Source organism: Bubalus kerabau, chromosome 1 (genome assembly GCF_029407905.1).
Source record: "Bubalus kerabau isolate K-KA32 ecotype Philippines breed swamp buffalo chromosome 1, PCC_UOA_SB_1v2, whole genome shotgun sequence".
NCBI lineage: Eukaryota > Metazoa > Chordata > Mammalia > Artiodactyla > Bovidae > Bubalus > Bubalus kerabau.
In genome coordinates, this window is record NC_073624.1 from 191,464,031 (window position 1) to 191,488,686 (window position 24,656).

The 24,656-nt window shown below is 38.6% G+C and overlaps 1 protein-coding gene and 1 pseudogene across 4 annotated transcripts in view; one reads left to right on the forward strand and one right to left on the reverse strand.

The window, feature by feature from the left end:
- The window catches only part of RAPGEF6 (Rap guanine nucleotide exchange factor 6), a 233,824-nt gene that overhangs the window by 20,384 nt on the left and 188,784 nt on the right, over positions 1 to 24,656 (forward strand). For all 4 annotated transcript variants that reach the window (XM_055548160.1, XM_055548155.1, XM_055548158.1 and 1 more), the window contains exons 2-4: positions 14,315 to 14,385; positions 15,357 to 15,413; positions 20,882 to 20,965. In XM_055548160.1, the coding sequence (XP_055404135.1) occupies positions 14,348 to 14,385; positions 15,357 to 15,413; positions 20,882 to 20,965 (179 nt within the window). In that variant the 5' untranslated portion in view covers positions 14,315 to 14,347. The remainder of the gene's footprint in view (positions 1 to 14,314; positions 14,386 to 15,356; positions 15,414 to 20,881; positions 20,966 to 24,656) is intronic.
- Positions 12,495 to 14,175, reverse strand: LOC129641246 (nucleophosmin-like; annotated as a pseudogene).

The following is a 24,656-nucleotide window of genomic DNA, read 5'->3' on the forward strand; positions in this document are numbered from 1 at the left end:
AGATGTCATTGGAGAACAGAATGTAAAGTGACCAAATTGTTCAAGAGAAGATTGGAGACAAATAAAGGGCGAACTTTTAGATATTTGAAGAAGGACTTGGAGAATCTAAAGGTCAGAAACTTGGTCAGCCTTTATTCGGGCAGAGAACTGGAGAACCATATGTATTCAAAAACTTGTGAATTATATTCTCACAGACTTTAAAATTGAAAAGTGAATTCCTAATTGTCAGCTATTGATGTACCATCACCAGGGATGTACCAAAGATATCCTCTGACCTGAAAACAGAGGAAATATGACTTAGCTCATTTGAGAATCTCAGAAAACTCTGCGACTCCTGGGCTCTAGTCCGCCCTCATCTGGCAAATCAGGTTTTGGGACTTCTAATTTTGTTTGTCATGACATAACCTTTTGTGTTACAGTTTTGAAAACTTGTTTGCCACTAAAAGTTGTCTTGATGTCAGAAAATAACAAGCACATTTCCATGGGATAGGCATTTTGTGAGTGTCTAGCCAGGTTGTGATGACTCTTAACTAAAAGGGTGGGGCCCCAGCAGCTGTGTTTGTAGTATATGACCACACCTACCAGCCATTGTTTTGGAAGCCCTAGCTCATGCGTTAAAGCTAGGGAAAAAAATTACCTGCATATATATATATATGGAGGAGGAAACAATACTGTTCTTGTTCACAGGAGATTTTATTGTATAGTAAAAACTCCAAAAGAATCTGCAAACTGTCAGTTTTGTAAAGGTTTATAGTATATATCTTAAACTTACCACAACCTTCAAGTGATATGATACTGTTTCTCATATAATAAAAGAACCTTACAATATTATACCTACATTTTTACCTCCTGGTCTTTGCTATTGTGATGCATTTTACTTGTACACATATTATAAACCTCATAATACGTTGTTGTCATTGTTGTTGCTGTTTCTTTAACTAGCCAATTTTTTTTTAAATAAATTGGGAAAAAGATTTATGTTTGTAGTTACCATTTCCAGTTTTCTTCATTCCTTTGTATAGCTCCAGATTTCCATCTGGTATTGTTTTCCTCTTTTATGGAAATTACTTTTATTTTTGTAGAGCAGGTCTGCTGGTGATTGATTGATTCAATCTTTGTATATATGAAAAATATTTGCTTTCCTAGTTGAAAGGTATTTTGACTGAAAGAGGATTCTAGATAATTTTTTTCTCTTGTGAGTTTAAAGGTGTTAACTACAGTATTGTGTGGATTGCGTTGTTTCTGACTAGAAGTGTTGTGTAATTCTAATTATTATTCACACTGTGTAATTTACATCTTTCTCTAGCTGCTGCTGCTTTATTTTTTTTTTGATTGTCCTGAGTCTTTGTTGCCACACGCAGGCTCTCTAGTTGTGGTGCGTGAGGACTGCTCTTGATTGTGGTGCACGGACTTGTCATCGCAGTGGCTTCTCTTGTTGCAGCGTACAGGCTCTAGGCACGTGGACTTTGGTGGTTGTGGCTCACGAACCCTAGAGTGCAGCCTCGGTAGTTGTGGCACACGGGCTTAGTTGCTCTGTGGCATGTGGGATCTTCCCAGACCAGAAATCAAACCTGTGTCAGCAGGCGAATTCTTATCCACTGTACCACCAGGGATGTCCTCTACCTGCTTTTACAATTTTCTCTTTATCATTTATTAAGCAGTTTATGTGCTTTGCTCTTGTTTATTTCATATTTCTTGTGCTTGAGTTTTGTTGAGCCTTATGGATGTGCAAGCTCATAGTTTTTATCTCTACCATTTTTCAAATTATTTTTTTCTTCGTTTTCTTCACAGTGACTCCAATTATAGTTTTGTTGGACTGTTTGAAGTTGTTCCCTGTCTTCACTGGTGCTCTGTTCAGATTTTTTTCGTCTTTTCTCCCTGTGTTTTGTTTATTTATATTTATTCTTTTAAATTTAAGTATCATTGATTTACAGTATTGTACAGTATTAGTTTATACATACAACGTAGTCATTCAGTATTTTTGTAGGTTATCCTCCATTTACAGTTATTATAATATATTGGCTCTGTTCCTGTGCTGTACATCACATCGTTGTATCTTCTTTATTTTATACTTAGTGGTTTGTACTTCTTAGTCTTCTACTGGCCCTATTTTGCCTCTGTCCCCACCAGTAACAACTAGTTTGTTCTCTATATCTGTGAGTCTGTTTTTGTTTTGTTATATGTATTCATTGGTTTTATTTTTTAGATTCCACATGTAGATGATAAGATATAATATTTGTCTTTTTCTGTATGATTTATTTCACTAGGCATAATACCTTCCAGGTCCATCTATGTTCTTTAAAATGGCAAAATTTCACTCCTTTTCGTGGTTGAGCAGTATTCCATTGTGTGTATATGTGTGTGTGCACGCACATTCACATACCACATCTTCTTTATTCATCTGTTGATGGACACTTAGTTGCTTCAGTATCTTGGCTATTGTGTGTAAATAATAGTGCTATAACCATTGGGTGCATGTATCTCTTTGAATTAGTGTTTTCATTTTCTTCAGATGTATACTTGGGAGTAGAATTGCTGGATCATATAGTAGCTCTATTTTTCTTTTTTTGAGGAACCTCCATATTGTTTTTCATAGTGAAAGTGAAGGTTGCTCATTTGTGTCTGACTCTTGGCGACCCCATGGATTATATATAGAGTCCATGGAATTCTCCAGGCCAGAATAATGCAGTGGGTAGCCTTTCCCTTCTCCAGGGGATCTTCCTAACCGAGGGATCCAACCCAGGTCTACTGTATTGCAGGTGGATTCTTTACCTGCTGAGCCACAAGGGAAGCCCAAGAATACTGGAGTGGGTCGCCTGTCCCTTCTGCAGCGGATCTTCCTGACCCAGGAATTGAACCAGGTTCTCTTGCATTGCAGATGGATTTTTTACCGAGCTATCAGGGAAGCCCTATGATAGTTTTCCATAGTGGCTGCACTAATTTACATTCCCTTTCCTTGCTAGGACTCTCTTATTCCCACATCCTTGCCAGCATTTGTTATTTGTGATCTTTCTGGTGATAGCCATTCTGACAGAACTGAGGTAGTGTTTAATTGTGGTTTGATGTGCATTTCTCTGCTGAATTAGTGATGTTGTGCATCTTGTCATATGCCTATTGGCCACCTGTATATCTTCTTTGGAAAAATGTCTTACATGTCTTCCGTCCATTTTCTGAGTTTTAATTCTTTGATAATTAATTATATAAGCTATTTATATATTTAGGATATTAAGTCTTTGTCAGTCATATCATTTGTAAATATTTTCTCTCATTGAGCAGTTGATTTGTCTTTTTGTTTCATGGATGGTTTCCTTTGTTGTGCAAGGCTCTTACCTTTAGATGGTCCTACAGAGTGAGGTAAGTCAGAGAAGGAGAAACATTGTATCACATCCTCTATAGGTGAAATCTCAAGACAAATGATACAAATGAATTTGCAAAACAGGAAGAGCCTTACAGACTTAGAGAATGAATTTATGGTTTGGGTGGGGGAAGGATGAGGGAAGGGATAGTTCGGAGTTTGGGATGCACATGTACACTGTGTTTGAAATGAATAACCAAAAAGGACCTACTGTACAGCACAGGGAACTTTGCTCAGTGTTATGTGGCAGCCTGATGGGAGGGGAGTTGGGAGAGAATGGACACATGTATATGTATGGCGGAGTCCCTTCCCTGTTCACCAGAAACTATCACAACATTGTTAATCTGCTGTACTCCAGTACAAAATAGAAAGTTTTTTATTAACTCTTAATGATGGCATCACCTACTGGATGGACATGAGTTTGAGTGAACTCCGGGAGTTGGTGATGGACGGGGAGGCCTGGCGTGCTGTGGTTCATGGGGTCGCAAAGAGTCAGACACGACTGAGCAACTAAACTGAACTGAATGTTTAATTAGATCTCATTTATTTTTGCTTTGGTTTTTGTTGGCTTAGGACACAGATACAAAAGAATTATTGCTTTGATTTACAGAGTGTTCTGTAGTCAGAGTGTTCTGCCTATATTCTCTTTTAGGAGTTTATGGTTTCAGATTTTACATTTAGGTCTTTAATCCATTTTGAGTTTTCTTTGTATATGGTTTGAGGGAATGTTTTAATTTCATTCTTTTACATGTAGCTGTCCAGTTTTCCCAGCACAGTTTATTGCACAGAGTGTCTTTTTCCCGATTGTATGTTCTTGCTCCCTTTGACTTAGATTAATTGACTATAGGTATGTAGGTTTATTTTTGGGTTCTCTAACCCAAAATTTCGATTCTGTTTCCTTGATCTATTGTGTCTTTTTTTGGAGCCAGTACCATACTGTTTTGATTATTGTTACTTTGCAGTATAGTTTGAAGTTAGGGATCATGATACCTCAAGCTTTGTTCTTCTTTCTCAAGATTGCTTTGGCTATTCAGGTTCTTTTGCACTTCATATAAATTTTAGGATTATTCTAGTTCTGTGAAGAATATCATGGTTGTTTTGATAGGGACTGCATTAAATCTGTAGATTGTTTTGGGTAGTATGGACATTTTAACAATATTAGTTCTTCCAGTCCATGAGCACAAAACATCTTTCCATTCCTTTTTATTGTCTTCAGTTTCCTTTATCAGTGTTTTATGATTTTGAATGTATGGGCCTTTCACCTCTGTGGTTAAGTTAATTCCTAGGTATTTTACTCTTTTCATGCAGTTTCAAATGTGATTGTTTATCTTGTTTTCTCTTTGTAGTAGTTCATTATTAGTGTATAGAAAAGCAACAGGTTTCTATATGTTAATCTTGTATCTTGCAACTTTACTGGATTCATTTATTCTAACAGTTTTTTGGTGGAACCTTTATAAAGTCTTCTGTATAAAGTATGATGCCATCTGCAGATAGTGACAGTTTTTCTTCTCTTCCACTTTAGTCTTATATTTCTTTTTTCTTGTCTGGTTGCTGTGCCTAGGACTTCCAATACTATGTTAAATAGAAGGGCCAAGAGTGGGCATCTTTTTCCCCAAGTTTCCACGGTACTGAAGCAGAAGTGCTGAAGGTTAGGTCTGAGCTGGTTCCGTTTTCTCTAAGCATGTGTCTCATCCCTCCCAGCTTTGGCATTTTCACCCCAGAGGGTAGCAGTGCTGAAGCACGAGTGGGCAGTCAGTGTGGGTCCAGGTGCATGCTGGGGCAGTCCCAGCACACTGGCATTCCAGGCGGCTTCTGACCTTCTGTCCCCACAAACGCCGGTAATGATTGCCTTCGCCCCATTCAGATGTAGTGCTGGGTCTGAACTGACTCTATCACAGTGACTTAATCTACTTGGCAGTGTCAGCCTTTGCCCTAGTGGGGAGCCGTGCTGTGGAGCAAGAGGGGCTGAAATTGCCCCCAGCATGGGCCAGGGTACACTCTGGGACCAATGTAGGAAACCAGCTGGAGTCCCTGACATTTTCATTTGCTTTCTCCATCTTGTTTTGAGAGCAAGCAAGCAAGCATGTACGTGCTCCTCACTAGCAGAGTCTAGATTTCTCACAGCACCCCCTGCTAGTCCCACTGGTCTTCTAGCCAGCCATGTGGACTTATCTGTTTGGTGCTGGACTCAAGGGCTAGGTTTCCCAATTTGTGTTTCAGGTCTTGACCTGATGGCTTCTCTTCCCTTCTTCCCTGAGTTCATATGGCTCTTTCTTTACAGCCTTGGTTGTATGAGCCTTCACTGTTTTCAGTGAGAATTGTTCCCATGTAAATATATATTTTTGATGTGTTCGTTGGGGAAGGTGAGTTCAGACTCCTCCTAATCTGCCATTTTGATTTTCTTCCCCCATGGTTTTTTAAAAAATTAATTTCTTTTGCCTGCACTGGGTCTTCGTTGCTGCACTTGGGCCTTCTCTAGTTGGGGCGTGTGGGGCCTGCCCGCTAGTTGTGGTGCTCGGCTTCTCTCGTTACAGAGCACCAGCTCTAGGGTGCACAGGCGTCAGTAGTTGCAGCTCACAGGCTCTAAAGTGTGAGCTCAGTAATCGTGGCTCAGTAGTTGCTCCATGGCATGTGAAATCTTCCAGGGCCAGGGATCGAACCCATCTGCCTTGTTTTGGCAGGCAGATTCTTAATCACTGGACCACCAGGGAAGTCCTGGAGTTTTTTTTAATACCCCTTTTTATATGGTTAATCTTTTCTATATTTTCCTGAACATAAGGAGTATAGTTTTAATAAGTTTTTAAATGTTTTTTTGTATGAATTCTGTTATCTGATAATTACCAAGTTGATTTTTTTTTCTCATTATGGGGCATTTTTCCTATTTCTTTGCATGCCTGATGATCTTTGATGGACTACGAGAGATTGTGAAGTTTACTTTTTTATGTGCTAGGTACTTTTTATTTCTTGTAAATATTTTTCTGGGGCAGAGTTAAGTAATTTGGAAATTCTTTTGATCTTTTTGGGGCTGTTTTTTGGACTATGCTGTATAGCACCAGAGTAGCATTTAGTGAGGCATTAATTTTGCCCCGATAGTGAATCCAAAGGCTCTTGAGGATTCTACTAAATGTGTTCTGAATTACGAGATTTTTTCAGTCTCCCTGGTGGGAGTAGCAGCTCTTCTGGTCCCCGTGTGAGTTTTGGGTATTGTTCCTCTAATCCAGGAAATTTCAACCTCAGAACTATTGTTTTGGCGCAGAGAATTCTTTATTCTAAGGCTCTAGGTCAGTGATCACACCATCGTGATTATCTGGGTCGTGAAGATCTTTTTTGTACAGTTCTTCTGTGTATTCTTGCCATCTCTTCTTAATATCTTCTGCTTCTGTTAGGTCCATATCATTTCTGTCCTTTATCGAGCTCATCTTTGCATGAAATGTTCCTTTGGTATCTCTGATTTTCTTGAAGAGATCCCTAGTCTTTCCCATTCTGTTGTTTTTCTCTATTTCTTTGCATTGATCGCTGAAGAAGGCTTTCTTATCTCTTCTTGATATTCTTTGGAACTCTGCATTCAGATGTTTATATCTTTCCTTTTCTCCTTTGCTTTTCGCTTCTCTTCTTTTCACAGGTATTTGTAAGGCCTCCCCAGACAGCCATTTTGCTTTTTTGCATTTCTTTTCCATGGGGATGGTCTTGATCCCTGTCTCCTGTACAATGTCACGAACCTCATTCCATAGCTCATCAGGCACTCTATCTATCAGATCTAGGCCCTTAAATCTATTTCTCACTTCCACTGTATAATCATAAGGGATTTGATTTAGGTCATACCCGAATGGTCTAGTGGTTTTCCCCACTTTCTTCAATTTAAGTCTGAATTTGGCAATAAGGAGTTCATGGTCTGAGCCACAGTCAGCTCCTGGTCTTGTTTTTGCTGACTGTATAGAGCTTCTCCATCTTTGGCTGCAAAGAATATAATCAGTCTGATTTTGGTGTTGACCATCTGGTGATGTCCATGTATAGAGTCTTCTCTTGTGTTGTTGGAAGAGGGTGTTTGCTATGACCAGTGCATTTTCTTGGCAAAACTCTATTAGTCTTTGCCCTGACATCCTGGAATGTGAAGTCAAGTGGGCCTTAGAAAGCATCACTACGAACAAAGCTAGTGGAGATGATGGAATTCCAGTTGAGCTATTCCAAATCCTAAAAGATGATGCTGTGAAAGTGCTGCACTCAATATGCCAGCAAATTTGGAAAACTCAGCAGTGGCCACAGGACTGAACAGGTCAGTTTTCATTCCAATTCCAAAGAAAGGCAATGCCAAAGAATGCTCAAACTACCGCACAATTGCACTCATCTCACACGCTAGTAAAGTAATGCTCAAAATTCTCCAAGCCAGGCTTCAGCAATATGTGAACCGTGAACTTCCTGATGTTCAAGCTGGTTTTAGAAAAGGCAGAGGAACCAGAGATCACATTGCCAACATCCGCTGGATCATGGAAAAAGCAAGAGAGTTCCAGAAAAACATCTATTTCTGCTTTATTGACTATGCCAAAGCCTTTGACTGTGTGGATCACAATAAACTGTGGGAAATTCTGAAAGAGATGGGAATACCAGACCACCTGACCTGCCTCTTGAGAAATCTGTATGCAGGTCAGGAAGCAACAGTTAGAACTGGACATGGAACAACAGACTGGTTCCAAATAGGAAAAGGAGTTTGTCAAGGCTGTATATTGTCACCCTGTTGATTTAACTTCTATGCAGAGTACATCATGAGAAACGCTGGACTGGAAAAAACACAAGCTGGAATCAAGATTGCCGGGAGAAATATCAATAACCTCAGGTATGCAGATGACACCACCCTTATGGCAGAAAGTGAAGAGGAACTCAAAAGCCTCTTGATGAAAGTGAAAGTGGAGAGTGAAAAGTTGGCTTAAAGCTCAACATTCAGAAAACGAAGATCATGGCATCCGGTCCCACCACTTCATGGGAAATAGATGGGGAAACAGTGAAAACAGTGTCAGACTTTATTTTTCTGGGCTCCAAAATCACTGCAGATGGTGACTGCAGCCATGAAATTAAAAGATGCGTACTCCTTGGAAGGAAAGTTATGACCAATGTAGATAGCATATTCAAAAGCAAAGACATTACTTTGCCAACAAAGGTCCGTCTAGTCAAGGCTATGGTTTTTCCTGTGGTCATGTATGGATGTGAGAGTTGGACTGTGAAGAAGGCTGAGCGCCGAAGAATTGATGCTTTTGAACTGTGGTGTTGGAGAAGACTCTTGAGAGTGCTTTGGACTGCAAGGAGATCAGCCCTGGGATTTCTTTGGAAGGAATGATGCTAAAGCTGAAACTCCAGTACTTTGGCCACCTCATGCAAAGAGTTGACTCATTGGAAAAGACTCTGATGGTGGGAGGGCTTGGGGGCAGGAGGAGAAGGGGATGACAGAGGATGAGATGGCTGGATGGCATCACTGACTCGATGGACGTGAGTCTGAGTGAACTCTGGGATTTGGTGATGGACAGGGAGGCCTGGCGTGCTGCGATTCATGGGGTCACAGAGAGTCGGACACGACTGAGCAACTGATCTGATCTGAAGGCTTTGTCTTGGGCATCACAGGATATTTAGCAGCATCTCTGGCTTATAGTCCGGAGAAGGCAATGGCACCCCACTCCAGTACTTTTGCCTGGAAAAATCCCATGGATGGAGGAGCCTGGTAGGCTGCAGTCCATGGGGTGGGTCACTGAGGGTCGGACACAACTGAGCGACTTCACTTTCACTTTTCACTTTCATGCATTGGAGAAGGAAATGGCAACACACTCCGGTGTTCTTGCCTGGAGAATCCCACGGATGGGGCATCCTGGTGGGCTGCCGTCTATGGGGTCGCACAGAGTTGGACATGACTGAAGTGACTCAGCAGCAGCAGCTGGCTTATAGTCAGTGGATGCTAGGAGCACTTCCCCCTACCCCTTCAAAAATGATGACAGTCCCAAATGTCTCCAAACATAACTGGTCTGTATGTTATGTATAACTGGTCACCCAAGGAGCAAAATCAGTCTTGATTGAGGATCACTACTCTAATCCCTTAAGGTGATTCTTTCCCTGAATTCAGAAATTTCTTCCTGTACTTAAAATGATTGGTACTTAGCCTAAGACTCAAGTGAAACCCTCTGTAAGTTTGCAGAACATTCTTTTTTTCTGTGTAGTATGCACTTCCTCTATCCTGCTCTGCAAACTTTAGCTGCGTTCTCCTCCCTGGTGGTCAGGTAATTCTCAAGATGTGCTCAGTCGCTTCAGTCGTGTCTGACTCTTTGTGACGCTATGGATTGTAGCATGCCAGGCCCCTCTCTCCATGGGTTTCTACAGGCAGGAATACTGGAATGGGTTGCCCTGCCCTGCTCCAAGGGGTCTTCCCGACCCAGGGCTCGAACCCAGGTCTCCCCCATTGCAGGCAGATTCTTTACCACTCAGCCACTGGGAAGCCCTCTTCTTAAGATACCACCAGGCATTTTTTTCCCCTCTCTCAAGTGTCACTGTCTTTTTTTCTTTTTTTTTAAACTGATATCTTCATCTCTTGAAAAATGTTATTTTATTTATTTATTATGACCTTTTGTTGTTTTAGGTGGAAGGTAAGTCCAGCCCCTCTTTTTCCACCTTGAATGAAAGCTTAAGTCTCAACAGTTTGTATTTCACTTTGGAAGGGATGTCTTGTAATGCTCTTGACCACTGCACCCCTGTAACATTAAAGTTGCAGGTCTTTGAGCCCTCATAGAATTAATATCTCACTTTCTGGAGTTGAGTGTGTTCTCCAAGATTCCACAATACCAGGTACTTCTTGCTTATTTTCTTGTTGGTTCTGTCCAGTCAGCAAAATATGTATATAATGTGTCAGGTGGTCTAGATGTTTTCAGGTTGTATTATGACAGAAACTTGAGAAAGTTAAAATAGCCCTTAGGCAAAACTGTAAATTAATAGGATCCTACACAGTTGCTGTTTTTTGTACTTTTTACTTTAGTAACTGGAATGGAAAAGAATACATAGACCAAATCAACACCCGAAGCTTAATTAAACAGTTCCTTCAACAGTATTATGTTTGGGACTTGCAGCTGTGCCCAGGGCTTAAATTTGGTTAAGTGTCTGGCAGTCTGTAGTCATTTTTTAGGACCTATCTGCTTTTTGCAGATTATGCATGGGAAATACCAGCACCCTGCATACTTTAAAGTCCTTACTGGTGGCATTAGTCTTTGCTTCTTTGCCGCTTTGGATAAGCAATATTGTCTTTTATTTACTGTCTTGTTCTGGGGGAATGGGGCAATTTCAGAGGGCTTCGCAGGTGGTGCTAGTGGTAAAGAACTCACCTGCCAGTGCAGGTAGACCTAAGAGACGTAGGTTTGATCCCTGATAGGGATGGTCCCCTGGAAGAGGGCACAGCAGTGCACTCCAGTGTTCTTGCCTGGGGAATCCCACAGCCAGAGGAACCCGGCGGGCTACAGTCCATAGGGTCTCACACAGAGTTGTAAATGACTGAAGCGACTTCTTAGCGTGCATGCACATAGGTTTCTACTTGGCCCTTTCCACCATGACAGCTTTTACTCAGGATCCTTTGTGAGGGTTATTCTAACTGCCAGTTGTATAAATCTATAGTTATAAACTTCCGGAGTGGAGAGAGACTATTAGGGTGGGTCTGCAGGCTCAGGGAGAGCTCACTGTGAACCAGACTTGTACCAGCACTCTGCTTTTTATCCCAACTCAGAAAGCTTTGGCTGGGAGGTTATTTCTTTTGCCCCACAGAACCTTGACTTTGATCATTCTCTTAGTTCCATTCAGCTGGTCTGGTCTCAGAATCACATATCTGGTACTTTGGTGCTGTTCCATTGGCCTTTGACTCTCAGCGAGGCTATTTTGGGCTTCCTCACAATGTTGGTGGTCTCAGGGTGTTTGAATCTTAGAAGTTACACAACCTCATTTCTGCCACATTCTTTGGATCAGAACAAATTACAGGACCAAACTCAGATCCATGGGGAGGGTGCCTAGCTGTCCGTTTTGATGAGGGAGTGACAAAGTCTCGTTGCAAAAGAGCATATGGGATAAGATTTGTCATTGTAGCCCTCTTTGAAAGTACTTTTTATCATATCACTGTTCCATCTGCTGTCTTATAGAATTTTATAGACCTTATTTAGGTCTATAGACTAATTTGTCACACTTTGCTCTTTTAATCTGTTCATCTCTCTTTTTTAAAAAATATACTTAAAAATCTTTTTCACTCTTATTTTGCTAAGGATCTAACAGCCATATGTGTGGTCATGGACTCCATCATGTTACCTGGCAGCTGTGATCTCTGGAATCAGACGTGATCGCTTTTCCCTTAGGACTCTTGTCCTAGTTGCGTGTTTTCTTAGTTGGGAGAAAAGCTGTCGTGTCTTCTTTTTCTTCTTTGTCATCTGATAATTCTTGGATAGTTACATATCAGTAAGAGGGAGGGTGGTGTTTGGGAGCAGTCTGCCATGCTATAAAGACATGACTCCTTGTAAGAAAATGAGGACGTACATTCTTTTTGTAAGGAATTTAAGCTGCTTTGTAATCACTGTGCGCTAGTGTTCTGTGGTAAAATACTGTGTTCTGTCAGGAATATTCCCTGCTTCCGCATTTTGCTTTTGCTATGCCATTGCACTTGGCAGAGGTTATACTATACCTCTGTATTAACCTGGATTTATTAATATCTAATAATCTGAATAAGGGCTAGAGACACATTCCCCAGTTCTTTCAGAGAGGGAAAGAACATGACTGAGCGACTGACACTTCACTAAGAACACTGTGTTGTGTGTGCATGCGTGCTTGATTGTGTCCAGCTCTTTGTGACCCCATGGACTAGCCCACCAGGCTCCTCCGTCTGTGGGATTTTCCAGGCAAGAATACTGGAGTGGGTGCCATTTCCTGTTCCAGAGGATCCTCCCCACCTGGGATTGAACCCACATCTCTTGCATTTGCTGCATTTCCTGCATTGGCAGGCAGGTACTTTATCACTACCCCACCTGATAAGCCGCTTCAGTCTGTTTGAAAGAGACTTTTTTTTTTTTTAAGAAAGCCATATTTTAAGAGGAGTAAGAACAAGCAGAGTCATCTCCACAGAGGAGATCAATTAGGATGCTTAAAGATCTGGAACCTGCAAATACTGAGACTCTGTTATCTGGAGGTTAAAAAAAAAAAGATTTAAGATAATGGGATAACTTTTCAAATGTTTGAAGGTCACTAAAGAAGAAATATTACATATGTTTCGAAGTGAAATAGACCTTGGTATGAAATAATGAATTTTTTATTTCTGGCATTGTTTGTCAACCATGCTGAGGAGGGGTTCTTGTATGAGTTGAGGGAATTCTCAACCTTTTCAGATCTGTTGTTCAGAGATTTTTGTGACTCTTCCATGGTAACAATTGTGTCATAAGTGGTTGTAGCTTACAGAATTGTCTGATATCATTATATATATATACACACATACACACCACACACACACACCACACACCACACACACACACACACACACACACACGGCTTCCCTGGTGGCTCAGATGGTAAAGTGTCTACCTGTAATGTGGGAGACCTGGGTTCGATCCCTGGGTCGGGAAGATCCCCTGGGGAAGGAAATGGGAGGAAATGGCAACCCACTCCAGTACTCTTAACTGGAAAATTCCATGGATGGAGGAGCCTGGTAGGCTACAGTCCATGGGGTTGCAAAGAGTCAGACATGACTGAGCGACTTCACCTTTCTTTCTTTCTATTATGTTTTTAATTTTTTGAGTAAATATTTATTGAGCAGCTAGGGAAATGCAAAGATGATTAAACATGGTCAGAAGTGAGGCCGTTGCACAAATAATAGAAAGCAAAATGTAAGGTTCACTGAATCATAGCAGTCGGAAGAGTTTTAGGAGATCAAGCTTGGAAGGGGGTGTGGTTGGGTGGCCAATCAGGAAAGGGGATTGAGATTAAAATAGAAGACTTCAGTCTGGATTGTTGTTGATACTCAGTTTAGACTATATTTGTCTTTCTTTTTCCTCTCTCCCCATCTTTGGCTTTAATTTACCAGTACTGCCCAGGATTGTTCACTTGCTTGCATTTTTGCTTTAATGTCTTCTACAGAGCTAGGTCCTTTCAATGTTTTAGGAATTTTTTTTTCTCTGTTTTTTTTGATGGATTCTTGACCTTTTAATCTTGGTGTTGACAGTTTTGAGTCTTTTCCATTCTGGTTTAATTTTTGTGCCTTTCTGGATGGAATATCTCATATAGATGTCTTTACTGGAGCTTTTTCTTCAGCTTCTTCATCAAACTTGTCACGATCACCATCTTCATCATCATCTTCATCTGCAGCAAACTTTACTTTTTTGTGGGGAACCTTGCTACCACTTCCAGGGGCAGAACGCCTTCCAGATATACTTAGAGTTTCACATCCTCCTCCTCTTCATCTTCTGACTCTGCATCTTCCTCCACAGCTACTAAGTGCTGTCCACTAATGTACACAGGCCCTGAACCACACTTCAACTGTAAGACCACAGGTGGTGTTATTTCAAAGCCCCCAAGGGAAACCTTTGACTGTACAGACATTTTCAAAGTTGCCAGTGTTACTTTAATTGGACTGCCTTCATGATTCATCGCCTCTTCTTCAGCAATGTGCAGTCATCCTTTGCACCAGCCCCTTAACTGACCATTCTTAAAGATAACTGGTGCTCATTTTCATCATTATCCACCTTAAAGTGATAGTCTTTGTCAGCCTTTAGTTCACAACCAAAAAGATAGTTCTGGGCCTCAAGGGGCTCATGTCCGTGGGTTGGAGGCATGCACTTAGATGGGAGAGAAGCCAGACGTAAACAAACAACTATTGTTGAGGAAAACAGCCGCACAGGCCAGAATCACACCAGGGAAAATATTTTTAGAAGTATTCAAAGTTACTAATCTAAAATCTTCTCTGTTTTACAGGACTTAAATACTATTTATTCTTATCTTCATGGAATGGAAATACTATCAAATCTCAGGGAACATCAGCTTCGGTAAGTGTGATGCTGTGTTTAAGAGCATGTGCTAAGAGGTTTATTCAAATGAGTTCGGATAGATAGTTGCAGGGGCCAAATCATTTAGGGGCTTTTTATAGGCTATGCGTGGCAATTGGCCCCTCTCATTCCAGTTTTTCTTAGCCATGGGACCTTAAGCAAGTCTTAACATCTAAGCTGTAGTTTAGTCTTCTATAAAATAGGGATAACAACATTAACTTTGTTACAACATTTTGAGGATTAAATGAGAATATTTAAAGCAAAGTGCAGTGCTCAGTCTGTGCTATCTAGAGAAAACAGAATTGTTTTCTTTTTGTATTTTGTATTGATATTTATTATATAAAATGCTTAAGATGGACTTGGTATGATGTGGTATTATATTAAAGTGGAAGGAGCAAGACTCTTGATTGGGTATAAGCTCCTATGGACAGTACCCATGAACTTTCCGAACCTCATTTTTCTGTTCTATAAAATGAGTTCACTCTCTTGCCACCTTGTATCATTGTGATTATATTTGTAAAGGCACTTTTGAGTGCTGTAAGTACTAACTGTTGTACTTTGCATAAATTTTGATTAAACTGTGTTTTCTTTCCAATGGCCAGCTTAACCATAACTTTTCTGGCTGTTCTTTAAGTTTCTGGCTATGGGCCAAATTGCTAAAATATGATTGTTTTGGATTTATTATTTTCTGTTTTCTGTGTAACATTGTTCAGATGTTAGTATATATCAAATAAGTGTATCAAGAAGAAAGAAGAAAATTGAAAACTAGAGTGTTAGTAATAGAGTATTTTTAAATGTAAGCAAATTTGTATTTATTAAATCGATTTGTATGTGTGTGATGTTTATATTTTTAAACTCCAGTGAAAAACTCAGTGGTAGATCTGATAACTTTCTGTTGTGGTAGCTGTTAACAATTATTAAAACAATTTAAGATAATTTAAAAATTTTTTACTTTTTAAAAAATACATTAGATTGGTGTCTGCAAGAGCACGCTATGAGAGATACAGTGGCAATCAAGTTCTTTTTTGGTAAGTATTTCCTTAATTAACAATGTTTAAACTTTAGACTGTTAGTAGGGAAATTCATTTGATTCTGAAAGTTTCTGTGGAAGAGATTGAAACACATTCCTGAACTGTGAAATATACATAGAGCTCAGGGAAGAAGTAAGTGCAATAAAGTTTAATAAACAAGATACATCTGTGTAACTACTATGCAGTGCATATATAGAACATACTAGCTTTTCAGAGGGCTCAGTCAGCCATCTTGGAAAGATAGTCTAGCTCTGATGGCTATCACCTTAGATTAGTTTTGTCTCTGAATTTCATATAAAAATTCATATAAAATTTCATACAAAACCTTTTGGTCAGGCTTTATATACCTCACAGATGTCAATTCTTCCATGTTTTTGCATTCGTTCTTTTTCAGTGCTTTACAGTATACAATTATGTGAAAAAAAAAATTTATCTTTCCCACTACTAATAAAAATACTGTTGTTTACAGTATTTTTCCTGTCATAAATAGTAAGTTTCTATGAATATTTTGTTCATGTCTTTTTGTACCCTTATTTACTCATTCCTTTGGGGAATATTCCTTAGGAATAAGCATTGGAAATACATGTGCTCAAATTTAGAAGATTCTAGTATTAGAATCTAAAATATATATTTCATTTTGTTATCTCATCGTGATTTTATTTTTTGTTTTCCTGCTTAGTGATGATGAATGATTTTCCTATTCATATAGTCTATTTGGATAGCTATTTTCTGAAATCTTGATTCATGTTTTTGACCATTTTTTAATTGGGCTATCTTCTATCAATTTGTATAAAATTTTTATGATTCCTTTGTTGGGTGCATAAGTTGCAAATGTCATCTCCCACTGTGATGCTTGCTTTTTTTAATTCTATTAATGGCGTCTTTTGAAGAAAAGAGATTCTTTCTGTTTTTTCCCCTTGTGATTAGTGCATCTCATGTCCTATTTAAGAAAACAAAATCTTTAGCTTCCTCAGATTATGAAGATAATTCTTCTCTGTTTTTCTTCCATAGTTTTTGGCAACAGGGACCTCTTTTATTTTAGGTATGCAGCTGATTTGTTGTTGTTGTTCAGTCGCTAAGTCATATCTGACTCTTTGCGACCCCATTGCCTGCAGCACGCTGGGCTCCTCTGTCCCCCACTGTCTTCTGGAGTTGGTTCAAATTCATGTCCATTGAGTTAATAATGCTATCTAACCACCTCATGTAATTCCACGCCCTTCTCTTTTTGCCTTCGGTCTTCCCTAGCATAGCATCTGGGTCTTTCCCAATGAGTTGGGTGTTCGCATCAGGTGGCCAAAGTACTGGAACTTTATCATAAGTCCATCCAGTGAATATTGAGGGTTGATTTCTTTTAGGTTTGATTGGTTTGATCTCCTTGCAGTCCAAGGGACTCTCAAGAGTCTTGTCCAGCACTACCAAGTCAAAAGCATCAATTCTTCACTGCGCAGCCTTCTTTATGGTCCAGGTCTTACATCCATATATGACTACTGGAAAAATCATCTTTGACTATATGGACCTTTGTCAGCAAAGGGATGTCTCTGCTTTTTAATATGCTGTGTAGGTTTGTCATGGCTTTCCTTACAAGGAGCAAGGATCTTTTAATTTCATGGCTGTAGTCATGGTCTGCAGTGATCTTGGAGCCCAAGAAAATAAAGTCTGTCACTGCTTTCACTTTTGCTCTTCTGTTTGCCATGAAGTGATGGAACTGAATGCCATCATCTTAGTTTTTTGAATGTTAAGTTTTAAGGCAGCTTTTTAACTCTCCTCTTTTCACTCTCATCAATAGGCTCTTTAGTTCTTCTTCACTTTCTGACATTAGAGTGGTATCATCTGTATATCTGAGGTTGTTGATATGTCTCCTGGCTATCTTGATTCCAGCTTGTGACAGTCTTGATTCTAGTTTGTGATTCCTCCAGCCTGTCATTTCCCATGATGTACTCTGCATATAAGTTAAATAAGCAGAGTGACAATATATGGCCTTCTCACACTCTTTTTCCAGTTTCAAACCAATCCTTTGTTCCATGTCCAGTTCTAACTTGCTTCTTGACCTGCATACACGTTTCTCAGGAGACAAGTAAAATGGTCTGGTACTCCCATCTTTTTAACAATTTTCCACAGTTTGTTGTGACCCACACAGTCAAAGCCTTTAGGATAGTCGGTTAAGTAGAAATAGATGTTTTTCTGGAATTCCATTGCTTTCTCTGTGGTCTAGCAAATGTTGACAGTCTGATTTCTGGTTCCTCTGGCTTTTCTGGTATTGACTATAGTGCTTCATTGCACATTGCATTTATTATTATTTCTAAGTATTTTCTGGATTCATATGGATTTTTATAGCTTTATTTGTTCAGTTGTTGATTCATTAACTTATTAGTAAATGTTTGTTCTTATTATGCTTAGGCTGGTATAGAATGGTGAAAAGACTTGAGATTTGTCCTTATGAGTTTAACATGTAATGGAGGAGAAAAAGTTCATTAAGATGGCTACACATACATAAGAGCTATCAAGAAAAAGTATAGATTTATAGATAAATGGAACAGAATTGAGAGCCCAGAAATGAACTCCTATATTTATAAATAGTCTCTGCTTCTTTTTAAAATGGACCTCTAGCTACGTAGCTAAGCTATATTCACACAATGTGGGTGTAACACAACTGAGTATTAAAAAGGAACCACCAGTGAATGGTTTATTTTTGTTCAAGGTACTAAACCATTTCAGTTTGGAAAGCATAGTTTTTTCAATAAATGGTGCAGAGTATTTACATACAGAAAGTTAATCTGAGATACCACTTTAAACCCAGTAGAGTAGCTACAGTTGCAGGGGTTCAAAATGAGTAAAGGGGATCACCTGTATGGTAATGGGTGCAAAGTAAACTTGTGATGGTGAGCATGCTGTAGGATATACAGAAATAGAAACACACGGTGCTATAAGCCAATGTTACTTCAATTAAAAACAAATTTTGAAAAATAGCTATAGTCAAAAAGATAGACAATAACAAGTGTTGATTAGGAGTTTTTGACACCTGGGATTGTCATATATTTGTGGTACAGATATATGACAATCCCAGGTGTCAACAAAGCCACTTTAGGAAATGGTTTGGCAGTTTCTTAAAATATTACCATGTAACCCAGTAATTCAACTTTTATATATTTACTAAGGAAATATGGAAATGTGCATACAGAGACTGTACACAGATGTTCTTTCTTAGTAGCAATATACATAGTAGCCTAAAACTGGAAACTGTCCAGTGAATGGGTAGATAAAATGCTCTGCATCTGGTTAGTGGAATACCATTTGTCAGTAAAAGGGAATAAAGTGGTGCTAAATACTACAACATAGACAAACCTCAGACAAATTATGCTAAATGGAAGATGTAAGTTAGAAGCATCACATACTACATGACTCTATTTACATGAACTGTCCAAAATAGAAATCTGTAGAGACAAAGCAGATTATTGTTTACCTGGGGCAGGGATAGACTGCAAACAAGGCACGAGGGGTCTCCCTTTGATGATGTTTGCATAGTCCTTTGCAACTTCATAAAAAGCATTGAATCATATACTTAAAGTGGTGAATTTATGGTTTGTAGATTATACTTCAGTTAAACTGTTTAAAAATTAATATTAAGAATTATCCAAATCTATATCTGGCTAATCATAAACCAAAGAATTTTTAGAAAAATGAATGTGTAAATTAAAGAGTTTAAATTCAGAGATATAGTGGAAGCAGAGAAAAGAATGCATATAGTTGACCTTAACTGGGAAGCAGCATGATAGAAAAAGTGAAAATAAACCACTATGCTCAGTGCTACCAGCAGAGAGGAGGAAATGGGGAGAGAGAGATCTGGAGAGAGGTAGGTAGAGGCCACCTTATTAGTTTTTGTTCTTTATTTTAGGAGCAGCGTGAAGCCTTTGCAGGAGTAAGATCTGACAAGATTATGTGTGGCACTCTTCTCCAGGCTAGGTTATTCTTAAATTTATTCACTTGCAAACAGAAAGGAGATAGGTGGACCCATGTTAAAAAACTTTCACTTTCCTTATGTTTACTCATCAGATACATTGCCAAACTGTGCTTGAAGGATGGGGTTCTCTGCAAGGTCTGAACGTTTTCTGATTGACGAGCTGGCATGGCTCTCTTGGTGTTAGGAGTGAACATCGGTTTTCCTGTATTTATAGTAGAATTTACTGACAACTCTGTGACTGTTTCAGTAAAGAGATAAAAATTGGAGACTTGTGGTAGCATTTAAACGTAACTTTCTTCTGTGTTGATTTTGGGCAAATTTTTCTTTTATTGATTTTAATTCCTTTTTGATTGTATGAAAGTCATATTTCAAAAAATTAGAAGGAATTTCCAAACAAAGAACTTTGAGTAGGAGATTTTCAGCCATTTGTATTTTCCCTCAGTGAAGACAGAGGGGATGGATATTAAGAACTTTAAAATATCTTCTGGAAAGTTGATGATAATTTTTCCTTCTCATGGTAAGCAATAGGATTTACCTGGAAAGCTCACCCTGGGTGTTGTGTAGAATGGTTTGGATGCTTAGATTCTAGACGATAGATGGTATTATTCACTGAGAACAGAGAACCCTAGAAAAAAATCAAGCTTGAGGGAAATGATACGTAGATTTTGAACATGTTGAGGTTGAGTTGTGTGTTATATATGCAAGTTTACATATCAATAGCTAGATAGATATACAGTTCTCCAGCTTAGAGGGAATGTTTCTTTTATATAAAATTAGAATTGTCTACATATTGGAATTAATTGAAGTTGTAGGTATGGTAAATTAAAAATATATGAAAGACAAAATGATTAGATTATAAACTTAACACCTAACGGTATTCTGGGTTTCCATTGGTGATTTAACTGAACTAAAACTGATGATGGACTCAAGTCATCTGTTATTTTTTATCCTTCAAAAACACATAAAATGAAAAAAACAAAAACAACAAAAAAACAACACATAAAATGAAAGGTTGGGTAGACATTTTATTTTTTCATGTCAGAATAGAATTTAAGTGAAAGAAGTAGATCATTATGACCCATATTATAGTTGAATATGAAGATGGAACATTGATAAATGTGAATCCAAACAATACTGTCCTTAATATACGTTAAACTTATCAGAAATAGAACTTTTTAATATGTACATCTAGTACAATATTTGAGTTGATGTTCATCAAATGTGATCATACACAAAAATGAGGAATGGGAAGTTACTGATATAAGTTAATAATGAAGAACCAAAAAAAATGTATTTCTGAAACCTGTATCTTAGGATAGTTATTATGTAAGATGTGAACACGGTCTGTATGAAACCTTCAGCGACAAGTGAAATTTCCAAGGACTGTTAATTTTTAACCACTTATAATAATACTTAATTTTTTTTCATGTTTTGTATTTTGTGTTGAATTCATATATACATGTGAATATGTATATTTATTTACTCATCTATTTATTCACTTAAACAGTTCAGAAACTATTGCCAGATGTTGGTATATCCTGCTTTCTGGATCTGTGCTTATGAAAGACTCCATGGTTTTGCCTCCTTGCAGGTATGTTTACATTGGCTGCTTAGTATATTTGATAGGCAAAGTTTATGACTGTTTTATTTCTTATGTTAAACTATTTTATGTAGAATATGTATTTTCTCTTAGTAGATGATACATTTTATAGATGTTTTTGCTTTTTGGTACTATGCGAAGTACTTGGCAAGAATCAACTGATATTTCATATTTCGGGAGTATGTTATTGTTGTTCAGTGGCTCAGTTGTGTCTGACTCTTTGTGACCCCATGGACTACAGCACGCCAGCTTCCCTGTCCTTCACCATCCCCCTCCCGGAGCTTGCTCAAATTCATGTCCATTGAGTCAAGGAGGCCATACACCATCTCACCTGTTCTCCTCCTGCCTTCAATCTTTCCCAGCATCAGGGTCTTTAGTAATGAGTCGGCTCTTTGCATCAGGTGGCCAAAGTATTGGAGCTTCAGCCTCAGTCCTTCCAATGAATATTTAGGATTGATTCCCTATCAGATTGACTGGTTTGATTTCCTTGCTGTCCACGGGACTCTCAAGAGTTTCCTCCAACACCACAGTTCAAAAGCATCAATTCTTCAGCACTCAGCCTTCTTTATGGTCTGACTCTCACATCCATATGTGACTACTGGAAAAACCATAGCTTTGACTAGATGGACCTTTGTTGGCAAAGTAATGTCTCTGCTTTTTAATATGCTGTCTAGGTTTATCATCGCTTTTCTTCCAAGGAGCAAGCATCTTTTAATTTCATGGCTGCAGTCACCATCTGCAGTGATTTTGGAGCCCAAGAAAAGAAAGTCTGTCATTGCTTCCGTTGTTTTCCCATCTATTTTCCATGACTTGATGGGACCAGTTGCCATTATCTTGGTTTTGTGAGAGTTGAATTTTAAGCCAGCTCTTTGACTCTCCTCTTTCACCTGCATCTGGGGTGTAATCTTTAGTTTATCCCATGACATATTATTGTATTATTTGAGATTTGATATCATTTATCTGATGTTTCATGGATTCATTGCTCTTAGTTATAGGGAGGCAATATACCTTTATAGTTAAGAAATCAGCTTTTAGACTAACGGGAATTTGGCTAGTATCCTGAGTCTGTCACTTATTAGCTGTTTGAGTCTGGACAAATTTTAGTTTTCCTGTGAAAATGAAGATACTAATAGTACCCACTTATGTGTGTTATGAGGTTATAGCAAGCTACGACTCATACTTCTCAATGGAAGTTTGTACAAGTTGATATTTTAGAGCTAGACTGCTTGAGTTCATCTCTTTGCTTTACTGTTTTTTGGGTTAATTACTTAATCGTCCTGTGGCTCAGTTTCCTCACTTCTAAAATAGGAACAATAATAGGATGTATTTCATAAGCCAGTTTTGGGAAATAAGTGAGTTTATATATATATAGCTCTTAGAACAGTGCCTGGCTTTTATAAGTAATTTTTAATTATCACCATCAGAATTATTAGGTAAAAGAAGAGTCGTTGGCAAGATGATTAGATATAATATTCTTAGAGAATGTGGTCTGTTAGTAATAGTTAAGATTTGGGGGCCTGAAATTATAATTTGGTGACATAAAAATACAACTTTTTGGTGACTTTTCCCTAGTAATGTTGAGAAGAGATTTTTAGGCTTTTAACGTAGGACTTCTAATTGCAGCTCAATTAATTTAGTTTTAAAAATATTTTAAGTATCAAGGTACATTCTGTTTAATAGATAGTATGGAACATCTCAGTTCTGAGGCCATTTTTAAAGCTATGTCTTTAGTCTTGGAACTATATCATCAATATTTGGTTAAATGAAATATGTACTTCTTGACTAGTAGTGTAAAACATATTGTTGACTGTTTTTACAAATAAAATACATAATAATTCTTGTTTCTTTAACCCTTTTGGCTGTTGTTCCTTTCCCCTATGTTTCTGAAAGACACTTGAGTGCTTTGTAGTGAGTGAATTAGTTCATGAAACAGAATAAGCTTGGTTGATGTGGATTACAGTTCTATTTTAGGATCATTAGTACTGTTCTTTTGAATATTTTATCACTCTTTTCTGCTGTTAATGAGTGGTTAAGAATTTGTTGTAATCACTTTATGAAGCCATTAATCAGCCACAATGATTTGCCGTTAGTTTGTAATCAAGACATTGGAGTTTGTTTTAAATAATGGATAGTATGAGGTTTTCTTTTTTGTTGGTGTTTTGTTTTTTTGTTTGATTTTTTTTTTTTTTTTTTGGCTGTACCACTCGCCCCGTGGGATATTAGTTCCCTGACCAGGTATTGAGCTTGGGCCCATGGCAACGAAAGCACCGAGTCCTAATCATGGAACCACCAGGGAACTCCCAATAATAAGATATTTTTAAAACAAAGTCATGGTATGCTTTAATGTAATCATCATGAACTTCACAGCAAAGATGATTATAGAAGTGTATTTAATTGTCATTTAGAGAACAGTTCCTGTTAGATTTATATTTTGTGTTTGAGAGATGCTTGTTTGAGAGTTTATCGGAGGGTGATTGTTAGGATTAAGTGAGTCAATACAAATAAAATACCTAGATTAATATTTAGCATATCAGTTCAGTTGCTCTGTCGTGTCCAACTCTTTGCAACCCCATGGACTGCAGCATGCCAGCTTCCCTGTCCATCACCAACTCCTGGAGCTTGCTCAACCTCATGTCCATTGAGTTGGTGATGCCATCCAACCATCTCATCCTCTGTCATCCCCTTCTCCTCCTGCCTTCAATCTCCCAGCATCAGGATCTTTTCTAATGAGTCAGTTCTACCCATCATGTGGCCCAGGTATTGGGGCTTTAACCTCAGTCCTTCCAATGAATATTCAGAAGTGATTTCCTTTAGGATTGACTGGTTTGATCTCTTTGCAGTCCAAGGGACTCTCAAGAATCTTCTCCAACACCACAGTTCAAAAGCATCAATTTTTTGGCACTCCGCTTTCTTTAGGTCCAACTCGCACATCCATACGTGACTCTTGGTAAAACCATAGCTTTGATTAGGTGGACCTTTGTTGGCAAAGTAATGTTTTTGCTTTCTAATATGCTGTCTAAGTTTGTCATAGCTTTTCTTCCAAGGAGCAAGCATCTTTTAATTTCATGGCTGCAGTCACCATCTGCAGTGATTTTGGAGCCCCCCAAAATAAAGTCTGTCACTGTTTCCACTGTTTCTCCATCTATTTGCCATGAAGTGATGGGACTGGCTGCCATGATCTTAGTTTTTTGAATGTTGAGTTTTAAGCCAGCTTTTTCACTCTCCCCTTTCACTTTCATCAAGGGGCTCTCTAGTTCCTCTTTGCTTTCTACCATAAGGGTAGAGTCATATGCGTATCTGAAGTTATTGATATTTCTCCTGGCAATCTTGATTACAGCTTGTGCTTCATCCAGCCCAGCATTTCTCATGATGTACTCTGCATATGAGTTAAACAAGCAGGGTGACAATATACAGCCTTGATGTTCTCCTTTCCCAAGTTGGAACCAGTTTGTTCCATATCCGATTCTAACTGTTGCTTCTTGACCTACATACACATATCTCAGGAAGCAGGTAAGGTGGTTTGGTATTCCCACCTCTTTAAGAATTTTCTACAGTTCGTTTTGATCCACACAGTCAAAGGCTTTGGTATAGTCAATAAAGCAGAAGTAGATGTTTTTCTGGAACTCTCTTGCTTTTTCTATGATCTGACAGATGTTGGCAATTTGACCTCTGGTTCCTCTGC